The sequence below is a fragment of the Parasteatoda tepidariorum genome, chromosome 5 (assembly GCF_043381705.1).
Source record: "Parasteatoda tepidariorum isolate YZ-2023 chromosome 5, CAS_Ptep_4.0, whole genome shotgun sequence".
Taxonomy (NCBI): Eukaryota; Metazoa; Arthropoda; class Arachnida; order Araneae; family Theridiidae; genus Parasteatoda; species Parasteatoda tepidariorum.
The window spans coordinates 45,486,933-45,500,234 of NC_092208.1; the positions used below are offsets into that span (position 1 = coordinate 45,486,933).

A 13,302-nucleotide genomic window follows, 5' to 3' on the forward strand; every position below is an offset into this window, starting at 1 on the left:
CACCAGCAAATCAGATCTCAAAGAAGGATTGTAGAAGCTTACAAATTTTGAGTTTGAAATTTCTGTTACTTCCATATAACTGATATGTTTCCCTCTATAACAACTTGATTAAATAGTTCATTATTTTTAAAATGTCAAGAACATTTTGTTTAATTTATCTCGTTTGCTTTTAAAAAAGAATTTTTCATGTAATTCAACAAAAAATTTTTTGTTTTGAAGTTGTATTGTTGCAGACCATACATTATAAGAAGATGGACAATTTTTTTTTAATGAATGAGTTTATTTCAAAATAAAAATGTATTCCACATAGCAAATAGTTATTTAGAGAATATTTATTAAGTTTTAACAATGTGTAGAACAGTGTTTTTCTCTAAAACTGAACATAAAAGCAACAGTATTAGCTGAGGAATCCTCCCAAGTAATATAATAGGAAAAATATAAATGAAGAAACTTTAAGTTGATGTTATAGTCCCAATTACATTCACGATTATATTATCATAAATAAAGCTTAATTATCGCCTATTTTTTTCTTCAATTCCATGACTAAAACTCTAATGCTTCTGCATTTTTAACACCCTTGAAACGGGGGTTGAGTCAATTATATTAGATTTTATAAACTTGCTATCGCAGTAATTAAAACAAAAATAGCATTTTATTTAGAATGTTTCTGAAATTTTAAAACATGCAAAATAAGATTAAATCTAAGCTTACATTTACCCAACGCTGCAGTTGTGACTATGTATTGGTACATGCGACTACTCTTAACAATGACACTAGCAAAGCATAAAATTAAACTACTTGTTAAGATATAGGCCGAAAGCTCACTTCCTGTGATTCAGGAAATTTCAAGAATTTACCATTAATTAAACCCATGAACCATATTTTAAAACTGACGTTAAATACTTCACATATGTCATATTGTAGCCTTGAGTACAGAACTAAAAGTAATTCCATTTATCAAAAACATAAAAAGTTTTTCCTCATAAAGATAGCAAACTCTAAGCGATTCACAACAACATTTACAGCATCACATTTTGATTCGGTAATAGTGTTTTTCATGCTTTTGTTTGAAAATGATCCTTAATTTCTTTCGGGATACTTTGTGTGTACCAGCTATGAACGGATGCCAAATGTGTTGCCACAACTCCAGGATTGACAAGATCAACATCTGCATGGTATTGGATTTGCTTTCCAGAGATGTCGGTCATTTTACCTCCAAAAGCGTGTAACACAGCATCTGGTGCACATGTATCCCATTTCTTATTCCGTTTGCTGGCTGAAACATAAGCATGTGCTTTTCCTTCAATAAGATGCAGTACCTGATGAAAAATAGCAAAAAAGTTTCAAACGTTATTTAAGAAAATAAAGATTTCTGTACAAAATCAAATAATTTTAATATGACAAATGTTGTGAATATTAGTGTGACGATTAAATTTCTCAAGCAGAGCTTCCTAAAAATTAATAAACTTTGTTAATATATATATTCCTACCCTCATGAATCTGAACCATTTTTCTACGAAAAAGTCTACAAATGCAGAAGGAATGCTCAGGTCTCTTTGCTATGCTCTCACTAACACCATATCTAGCTGCCCGTCGTAATATATTTATACAAACGAACAGCACCATATTTGTGTGTATGTGGTGAGCATACTTGAGCTTATTACCCTTACAAACTGCCACTGCGGGATTTCTCTATGAGCTAAAGTGCCTATTCATTATTAGCCCAGTGAGACCCAAGCCCCCAAATTTCGACACACCTCTTAAATTTTACATTTATCGTCAAAAATAATGTTTTTGTTGATACCTCTGAAGAATTGTCAACTAGAACTATGAGTTAAAAAAAATGATATAAACATAAGCTTAATATAATCATCTCTTATATATCATTCACACTCATTAAGATGTAAATTTTGTCCTCCTTTTATGTTAACAAGCTCTAAATTTCTTATTCAAGTCCTAATAAGCTGACAGCCGTGCAATGAACAAGCAAAAAACGAAATTTATTCCTGAAAGGAGCTGGAAAATGTCATTTATCTTCAATAAAAACTTTCATATGATATACTCCAATAGAGTGACACGCATCTATTTGGCTATCAGTATAATTTGACTCATGTGAATATTCATATATAATAGCATAATACTTAAAAAAGGATCTTAAAATTTTCTTTAAGTGTACAGTTTAAAATTCAAGACATACTTTTTTATTATAACAAGAATGTTATTTACTACAGATTGTTTTGTACTAATACTGCGAAACTGAAAGTGTCTTTTCAATTATTGTAGGGTAGTGTATAATTAATAACAGCATGCAACACAAATGATATAATGTTTGCCACTCTCTCCAGAAGAAATTTTCTGCACTATTTTGGAGGATATTTTAAAGGCAATTTTATTCCAACATTGTTTACTTATGCAATCACTAAAAATTTATTTTGACAAAAACAATTGTAGGAAGAAATCTCATTTAATATATATGAGTTATCAGAAAAAAATCCTTAATACACCTGCTTTTTATCAGTATAATTTCTTCTTAATTTAAATATTAACATGAAATTTATTCTTGTCTAAAAGGCACAGATGGTTGCCAAATTCTTTTGATTCTATGTAAATGAAATTTTGCTACTGGTTCAGCAAAAGCTCTCGCTATGTTAAATCAAGAACATATAATTTCAATACAGATATTATGATTAGATAATTCTTGAATAGACTATAAAATGTTTGGTTAACATTCAAAATAAAAAGTTTAGTCTTTTAACATCAATATTACAAAGGTATAATAACAGTTGATACGTTATTTTTACTTAGGGAAAGGCGTAAAATTTTTACAGCACATTATCTGAAGAACATAATCGTAAAAACAAAAATGTTTTGGTTAAAATAATTATTTTACACATTTTTTCCTTAAAAAACATGAGACAATTATGCAACTTCTCTAACAAAGTTCTATTCTGCAACAGTAACTTGTGTGCTGTTTCACATGAGGTTGAAAAAATACAGAATCCTCTAAACTTTTGAAGCAAACTGCAGAAAAATCGAAACAACCCTACGAAAATGATTAACAAATATTTATTCTGTAACATAAGTAAGTTTCAGTAATGCTAATAGTTTTTCAATATTGCTCGCAAACTAAAAAATTTTTCAAAATCAGTTAAAAACTTTATTGTGTTGGATTTGGTGAAAGGTAGAATGAATGTTTCTTTGACAATTCAAGAAGATAAATAGTATTTGTCTAGGAACAATTGAATCACTGACATCTCTTCTATGTAGCCCGAGTTATTTAAAAGATTACTTAAATTGCCAAACTTGGTCCCTTAAAGAAGGCGAATTTTCCCAGAATTATTAAAACTATAAAAATTGTTAGGATTTATGAAAAAGTAAACTTATATTCCAGTCCTTAAAATGGTACAATTGCTTCTGATTAAGCCGTGATGGCTCAGGGGAAAGAGCGTTTGCTTTCCAATGAGGTGAACCGGGGTTCGATCCCGGCGATGGCTGGTGGATGCGAATTCTGCTTCCGGCTTGCACAGACCACAGTGCTGACGTGAAATATCCTCAGTGGTAGATGGATCATAGGTTAGAGTCCGCTTGCCGTCAGGCTAATCGTGGGTGGTTCTCGTGGTCTTCCTCTCCATGTAACGCAAATGCGGGTTAGCTCCATCAAAAAATTCCTCCACGAAGGCAATTTTCTCCCAATACTTGATCCAGGAGCTCCCTTGTCTTTTGGATTGGGTTCAAAATTACATGGCTACGGAGTTGAACATTAGTAGTCGTAAACCCATAAAAATTGGGTCGGCTATTCAACGACGGTTATAGAATAAAATTGTTTCTGATTAAGCCGTGATGGCTCAGGGGAAAGAGCGTTTGCTTTCCAATGAGGTGAACCGGGTTCGAGACCCAGCAATGACTGGTTGATGCGAATTCCGCATCCGGCTTGCACTGATCACAGTGCTGACGTAAAATATCCTCAGTCATAGACAGATCATGGGTTAGAGTCCCCTTGTCGCCAAGCTAACATTGGGAGGTTTTCCTCTCCATATAACGCAAATGCGAGTTAGTTCCATCAAAAAGTTCCTCATGAAGGCGAATTTTTCCCAATACTTGATCCAGGAGTTTCCTCGTCTTCAGGATTGAGTTAAAAATTACAAGGCTACGGAGTTGAAGATTAGTAGTTGCATACTCAAAAATTGGGTTGGCAGATCAACGCCAGTAATAAAATTGCTTCTGATTAATAGTAGTGTTTTGTCAGGGAGTAAAAAAGAAATAATGATTTCGAAACAATATAAAAATATATTAAAACATTTCTCATTATCTTAAAGAAAACAATTTATTTAACAAGTTTTTTGAAAAATGTGAAATTTGGATTTTTAAAAATGATTAAATAAATAATTTATAATTATAAATTAATATCACAAGTGATATTTCATAACACATGCAATATAATTGAATTTAAGTAAAATAATTTAAGATGTTTTAAATACGATATTTTTCATCCTTTAGAAAAATAATTTTTGTCATTGTGTTGGTTGAAAAATAATTTTTCTTAAATATGTTACCTCAGTAGTTAAATTACAACTAGAAATTTTTTTTAAAAAAGCAAAGAAGTCAGACAAATAAATGAAAAACTCTGAGAGTAAAAAAAAATATTTATTTCCCATAAAAATTGATCCTTAGAAGTATAGTATAAAAATATGCAAAAATACTTAAAATATTATAAAAATGCACCGAAATATTTATACATTTTTGTAACAAATATATAATGTAGAGTACATTATTTAATATAGTGCGTTTCTACTGAATAAACACAGGTCTATAAATGTAATAAAGAAAAAATTAATAAAAAAATAGTGCGAATGCAATTACTATCACAAACAAGTGAAACTTTTCTTTCCCTGTAATTTTCTTATGCTGCACTTATTAATTAATTATTCTGTATTAGTATTTCTATAAAGAAAAATTATTAATTATTTCTATAAAGAAAATTAAAAATTAAGATAAATTTGGGTAATAGACTGTGGCTTGGAAAAATAGTGACAAAATTAAATTAACGTCTAACAATGTTTTCAATTTGAAACAGAGTAATTTCATTTGAATTAAAGTTTACATTTAATAAAAGCTACATGATAGCTTTTAAATAACTATTTTTTTTCATTGATTTATGTATTTCATTTCAATACAAAAGATAATAGTATCTTGAAATTGTTCATAAAAAAAATTGCAAGAACAAATAAGTATGTGTTTTTTTTTCATGCAGCAAAACATTGTTTAATTTAAAAACAGGGTGCGTAACCAAATTTTTTAAACAAAAAATAAGCACCTTTTAAGCACTTTTCTCAAAGAATTAATGTGATCATGATAAAATTATTAGTTTCTAACAAAGAACTCTTTCCTTAATTATATTTATCACAAAAAAAATTATACACAATTTTAAATATATTTCTTATCAAGTGGCTAATAACTACTTTATTTAATAAGGAGAAAAATTAATTCGAAAAGATCTGCAAGTATTTTATCAAATGTGCAAAATGATAGACACTTTTATACTCTACGGGCCAACGGTAAGTCGAAATGAAATGTGGTTGAACTAATTGTGAAAGCGCAGAATGGAACAATGTGAAAACTACGCATTTCACATTATTTGTGGTGAAAATCGCAAAGGTAAAGATAAAATATCTAATTTTGGAAAATTAAACACTTTTTAAAAGCACTCAATTAAGAAAGCACTTTTAAGGGCTTTTTTAAAAAGCGAAAATAAGCACCTTTAAGCACTTTTTAAATTTGCTACGCACCCTGTAAAAAGTTTTATGTTAAAAAAATAAAAAATATTAAAAACTCTCATGAGTTTCCACAAATAAAAATATCATTTTTACTAAATAAAATATATATTGAAATCGTTTTTTCTTAATTTAAAGTCCGTCATATCAGCAAAACTTTTTAATCTCACTTTGTCAAAATAATAATAAATAATGTCATACAATTAGCAATGACAGTCTTTGGTAAAAACAAAGTTTCAAACATAAGTTTTAAGTAGATGTTGTCTTTGGTTAAAAGTTTTAAAATGATTAAGGAAACGCATGTTTTGGGACCAATTTTGATACAAATTCAATCAAAAAATACAAATTTCTGCCACAAATATTGAAAAAAAAAGAATTTTTTTTTTTCAAAGTTGTTATATTTGTCATGGTAGTAACATCATGTAATATTGATCTCAGTCAGATAACGATGACATTCGAGATGCTATACATATCTCCAAACTTCTTTACCACACAAATAAGAGGACTTACGTCACAACAAACTAAATTTGCCCCTAACTAAGCATACATGTCAGTTATTTAGTTGACTGCCAGAATTGAACCCTTGACTCTTAGCCTTCCAGCAGCAGTGTATACATTTTAATGGAAAAATTTAACAATTAACAAAAGTTTGATGTGAATTTCTCTTATGAATTGATCAAAAAACAAAAAGGATTCCGGATAAACATTTCAAACATAACATGAAAAATCACAACAATTCTAAACTAATATAAGAAGAGACAAAAATAGTGATTAACTACATTATTAGTGCTATTAAAACAGAATACAAAAAATCAAACCAGTAAAATAAAATCAATTCAGAAAAATCAATTCCAACAATATTTCAAATTTTGATCTATAAACTAATTTTAATAGAATCTTTGATTTGTAAGTGTCATAAATTTAAGTGTTTTATGAAATTAAAAACAAAATCAGAAAATGAAAAATTACTTTTTATACAGCTGATTAACTAGAATATTATGACACAAATTAATAATAATAATAAAAAAAATAAAAACAATTTTTTGTATGACATATTTGTGGAAATCTTAATAATATTATTTTTACAATCAACAGAAGGGATAAATTTGATTCAAAAATCACATAAGTGTTTACATAAATGGTTATATCACAATTTATTTGAAAATTAAAATTTTTGATAAAATTATTTTAAAGCTCTTAATAAGGAATGGTTTTTATTATATTTTAGATTGAAGAGATGCCTTCACATCGTCAGGTATATTTGAAATATACCACCCGTGGAGTGATTCAGCGTGCGTAGCCAAAACTCCACCCCAATTAAGATGCTCAACTTCAGCATGGTATTGAATTGGTCGTCCAGAAATATCAGTCAATTTTCCTCCAAAAGCGAGTAAAATTGCTTCAGGTGCACAAGTATCCCATTTTTTGCATCCTTTGCTGGGAAATACATATGCATGAGCTGCTCCTTCTATCAATAATAAAACCTGAAAAATAAGAGTAGGCATAAATATTCATTTTTATAGGTCTCTTATGAAAAAGATGTATATTTGTTATCATTAAAATCCGATCTTGGATGAATCATATCAGTTTAAAAACTAGATAAGTTTAAACGAAACAAGCAAAGCATTGTATTAATTTTAAAACAGTTAAATTGCTATGCACAGGGTTATGGCCCCAATTGTATGTAAAATAACTCTTAAATAATAAGATAAAGAAATAGAATAGTGTAATTATTAAATCTAACCGTAAAAAATAAATGAATAAATAAAGCACACTTGCAACAGTTGTAATCCAATTGGTCATGGAGATTATAATGACATATGGCTCATCACGTGATGATGGCAATGTGGTCTGCATTGCTCACTAGCAACCCTGACTTCAGAGATAAGGCAGCTCTAATCGTTAGATACTAACTTAATATGTGGCTAAAATCTTACTTTGTAATATAATCATCAATATAATATAAAGGTCGATTCAAAAAGTATATAGTTTCAATGTATTATAAATCAAGAATAACTAAAGATATTATAAGTTACTTGCAACAGAATAGTACAGAATCATTTTAAATGTTAGATAGTCACAAATGTTCAATGTGTAACCCCTTAGTCATATAACACACATCAAACCAGCAATCTATTTCCTCTCAAACATGGTTGAAAATGACAATTTTACTCATCGCTTGGTTTTCACCGATGAACCAACATTCCATGTCAGTGGGAAGGTAAACTAATAAAATATTATTTTTGCGAGGAACATATTTTGATTTTAATTTTAGATTTTGTGTCTAAATTTACAGAGCATCTCGTGCAAGATACCCCTAAGAATAATGTGTTCTATGAAGTGTCTAGACAGGAAGTGTTTTGCCATTTTTTTTCAAGTGTGCCACTTTTGGGATATATTAACTCTTTGGTTGGTGCCACAGTTGCAGGATGCTCTCCAATTGGATGATGCATCACCACACTGGACGGCCTATGTGCAAAATTACCTGAATGAATAACTTCCTCACCGATTGGATAGGAAGAACAGTGGACTACAACATGTTACTCACCCAACGACCACCCAGAACTCCCGATCTAACACCTTGTGGTTTCTTTCTGCAGGGCATGTAAAGAACAAGGTACTCATGACCTCTTTACCTTCCTCTTCCAGCGGAGTTGAAACAGTGTATCACAGCCTCTATTTATGGACTTGATTCAGATACCTTAACACAGGTTTGGCAGGAACGGATTACCGGCTAGATGAGTGTTGTGTGAGAAAGGGTCACAAATAGAACATTTGTGACTGTCTCTAGCAAAACTTTAAAAAAATCCCATACAATTCTGTTGCAAGTAATATTTAATACCTTAAATCGAAATTTCATGAATCACCTTGTACATATACTTGTGACAACATTATTCTGCAACATTTAAAAGACTATGGATAAAGTTTTTGCATATCGATGTCAATGTGGAATAAGAGAACCAGAATATAAAGCGACAAAATCAAGTTGTTTTAAAACTATTGAAATTTGTAAGTTTTAAAATAAAATATACAGCTAACAATTTAGTACAGCATAAACTAATATAAATGTCATTGCAAATTAAAAAAAATATCTATCTAATTTAATACTTTGAATTAGAAAAAGGGAAGAATGAATAATCTTAAATGAGATTATCAAAAAAATCTCGCCATATGGCTGCTTTGTTCCAAATCCCACAAATAAATTACCATAAGTATTGAATGGCATTTTGAAACTCTGTTAACCTTAAATTAGAATTTTATTTCTTCCTACAACTCTAACTGCCTGTTTAAAATATTCTTATAGTAGTAATTACTGTTGCTATCTAAATTTTTTCTCATACATATTGAAATTTTCCTATGATATTAAGTGAGCTTGAAATTGAACTGTACTATTAAATAGCTTGGAAAAAAAGCAATAACTCTTTTTCTTGTAATGCTTATTTGCACTTCCTTATATTAGCAGCTATCAATCCCATTTATTAGTTACTTTAAGTGTTGAGAAAGAAAGCTTTTTAAACACAAAATAAATAAATGAATGTAAAAAGAAACACGATTTAACACTATATCCATCAAACTAAAATTATTTTCCTGCTGGAAATATAGCTTTCACAATTATTTTTAAAATATATAATAAGAAATTGATGCACACAAAAGGAGGGATCATTTTGGCAGGCATTTTTATCACCACAGAAGATGCTTTTATTTCATGCAACATTATTAACTTGAAAAAAAAAATAGTTACAAAGAAACAAAAGTAAGCTCAATTTTGTCATTGGTTTGCTTTATGTTTCTCTTTCAAAGATATTTTCAGACATATAGCATCAAATCATGAATCATTAATACACAAAATAATTATCAGTAAGAAAATTTATTTAGCAAATAAATGTGTGTTAACTCGAATATGATTTATATTTTTTGTATCTTAATGACTTTGTGATAAATTGGTTATATATTGGTCATTAATAGTTAATAGTACTGTGGGATGTAAAACAAATCTTCTTAGTGATGTGTTATGACAATAAGGAAAGAAAACACTTAGCAATGTGAAACTATATTTAAGCAGCAATGAGCTTTCTTATTGCTGCTTGAAAATATTGAAAAATAGACTTAAAAATGGGCTGAATTCATTAACTAATTTTGCAACTGCAAAACTTCAAGAAATAATAAAATGATAATACATACCATTTAAATTTATTTCATGCAAATAATAATTAGAAGTAAAAAAATATTAAAAATAAAGCAAAGCTGTAATATTAATAATTATTAATTTCATCTAAGTTCGGATATTAATAGATCAACATTAAATAAAATAATTTTCAACATACCAGTGTAATCACCATCAGTAGACTTAGTGCTAAAATTTTATTTTGTACAGCATTATTTTATTAGCTATAATCGCAATTTGTAGAAAATTTATTTCTCTCATGTACACATTCAGGCCTTTTTACTAACAGCCTGACAATTAAATTACCAGAGGAAAGTAAACAATATTGATACTCTTTTTTCAAATAACTGCAAAAATACGCTGAAATAACATTTACGTTACACTTCTTCAGGCACAGGTAGCAACAGATTCTAACTTTAGATTACTCTGATAGGGAAGCGCTATTCTTCATCTGTACCAAGAAAAAGCCTTATTAAAGTGGATAAATAAATACGGTCAATGCGTTACTACAAAATATAAATGATTTAATTCACAGAATATTTAGAAATCACAAGTATTTTTCCTTTCATAAAATATATTATATTAATAAATGAAATCATCAACAATTTGAGACTACTTATAAATAGTAATCAAAACTCACTTTGTGCCCAGCACCTCCAACTCTCAAAACTTCATCTGGTTTTAGAGCTTCAATTGTTGAATTAATAACAGGATTGGAATGTGATCGAGTAGTAGTGATGATTCTTTTATCCTCGGGGGGAGCTTTGTAAAGAATACCACCCCCTCCAACCCCAACAATACCCCACATTGTTCTTCCTAATTTTGACCAATCTTTTTCATTCTAGAAATAATAAAATTTTTTGTAAAAGTGGCAAAAAAATTAGTTGATTTTTAAAAAATGATTGTCACATTTGATACGTACTTTATAATTGTAATACGGCTGATGAATGACTCCACCAACAGCCTTTCCTTTCACAGCAAGACCAATCAAAACAGTCACATGGTCTAATAATCCTGATAAAAAAATACTAAAAAATTATTTTACATTGTTTTCAATAAAACTGCTGCAACAGATTGAAAAATTCGAACTGTTGTGAAATACATGAAGACATTAGAAGTGATTGCGGCACAAAGTGAAAAATCCTGAAAATTTCATATGCAAAAACTCGATAACAAGATATCAATTTAAATTCCATTCATATTCAATATAATTTTTTGAACTGAGATTTACAAATTAAACTACCGACCAATAAAGTATATCACACTTTTATAGTAACTAATTTAAGAAAAATCTAAGTTCTTACTAGAATCGCGATATTGTATTTTAAGAATGTGAAAATAAAAATTGAGATATTGTATTTTAAGAATGTGAAAATAAAAATTGAGATATTGTATTCTAAGAATGTGAAAAAAAAATTGAGATATTGGATTTTAATAATGTGAGAAAAAAAATTGAGATATTGTATTTTAAGAAAGCGAAAATAAAAATCGCAATATTGGATTTTAAAACTGTGTGAATATGAATCGCGATATTGGATTTAAGGACGAGAAAATACCAATTGCAATATTGGAATTTGAATCGCGTAAATACAAATTGCAATGCAAGATTTTTAGATCCGGTGAATATGAATAGCGACATTGATATTTAAATTCGCGTGAATACGAATCGCGATCTTGCATTTTAAAAAAACGTGAATATGAATTGTGACGTACGATTTTTAAATAACGTGAATACGATTCAAAATTCATAACTTTTAAATCAGTTAAATACGAAAATCGATGTTTGTTATGATAATTGCGTGAATATGAATGGCGATATTAAAGGATTGCAGCATTGTTTCAAATATTAAAAACAACAAAAATCCGACAGAGGAAGAAAAAAAAAAACTCTTTTTTTCAGGAAGAGTCGTCATTATGAAAACGTCTCGTAAACGTGATTTAGCGAAGGTTTCAAACTTTAAACTTTAGATTGCAGTGAAAATTTCGTTTGATTATAGGTTTTGATTCACTGACTTTCGCAAATCTATGGTCTTGAGATCCGCGAAAAAAATCACATACCCTGTTCCTAGTTTCTAAGCCAGGAGGGATGATACAAAAAATCTGGAATACAATCAACCCAGAGACATGCAATCTATATTAAAAACTTAACTAAATGAAAACAAAATTCAATAATTTATACACACATAATTATCTACACATTATTCTAATACTATGTAATCACATATAAAGATATTACCTTGAGTGTATTCTGCTGTCCCATCTAAGGGATCAACCCATATAACAACCTGTAAGAAAAAAAAACGGTTTATAATTATTAAAAAATTTATAGACATGGTAAATTTGAAAAAGAAAAATTTAAGTGTATGAACTAAAATCAAAAACGCATCAGTGAATTATTTAACTTTTCTAAATTCTAAAAACCAATTATGTGGCTACACACAGTTGGAAAGTAGAATATATATATGCATTAATGTGTTACAATTTTAATTTATTTTAAAGTTAGGAAGTAGTCGTGAATCCAAAGTGGTAGTTTAAAAATACCGAAACAAGAAAATAAAGTTATTTCATTCAATAATAAGGATTACCAGGCCAGTAATAATGAGGTGTCTACATGATGATTAAGAAGAAGAAATTTATTATGGAGAGAGGAGAAACAGAAAAATTATTTTTAATTACAAAACTCACTCTGTTCTTTTTTTCTTAATGTAGATGAATTAGAGAGAAGAGTTAATCTTACATCACAATACAAATATTTCAATTCAAGGCTGATACTGAGTCATACCGACCAAGAGAATTAATTATAGAGGAGATGACTACATGACTGAATAAAATTTGTTGAAAACATTAATTTCATAAAATAAGCAGTAATATAGCAACAGTCTTCATTGAGTATTAAACTTTGAATTTCTGCTGTTCAGATATGATTACACATATAGTTTAAAAAATATTGAAATTAATATGAACTTACACTACTATGTGTGCGATCAAATGATTACTGCCGACTTAAAAAGGGGGCCAAGCCCACAACAAGGAGGTGTCTACATGACGGCAGCCAGATTAAGAAGGATTTGACGTTACACAGGGCTTTAATAACTTTTTGGACAATATAGTTAAATATTAATAGATATTAGTGATAATAAACTAATAAGTTTCCCATACTGCTAAAGATCACATCATATGAGTTTCTTAGATAATTACATAAATTACTATTTTTATGATTACTTACTATGATTACATATATTACTATGATTAATTTTTTTGCTGGCTGGATTTAAACTGATTGAGTGTTAGAAATAAGCTCTATTTATGGATCAGATTCAATATATATTTCTTTTTAATATATATGTATAAGTATATATAAATAGT

The 13,302-nt window shown here is 29.0% G+C and overlaps 1 protein-coding gene across 2 annotated transcripts in view; it reads right to left on the reverse strand.

Moving 5' to 3' along the window:
- Positions 1–259: 259 nt before the first annotated feature.
- Positions 260–13,302, reverse strand: part of LOC107450240 (3'(2'),5'-bisphosphate nucleotidase 1) — a 24,336-nt gene continuing 11,293 nt past the window's right edge. The window contains exons 4-7 of one of the 2 annotated variants that reach the window (XM_016065995.3): positions 12,173–12,221; positions 10,859–10,950; positions 10,577–10,777; positions 260–1,319 (exon numbers count right to left, since the gene is read on the reverse strand). In XM_016065995.3, the coding sequence (XP_015921481.1) occupies positions 1,056–1,319; positions 10,577–10,777; positions 10,859–10,950; positions 12,173–12,221 (606 nt within the window). In that variant the 3' untranslated portion in view covers positions 260–1,055. Of the gene's footprint in view, positions 1,320–4,625; positions 7,256–10,576; positions 10,778–10,858; positions 10,951–12,172; positions 12,222–13,302 lie in introns of those variants that run through there. The other variant, XM_016065994.3, reaches the window with a different exon arrangement.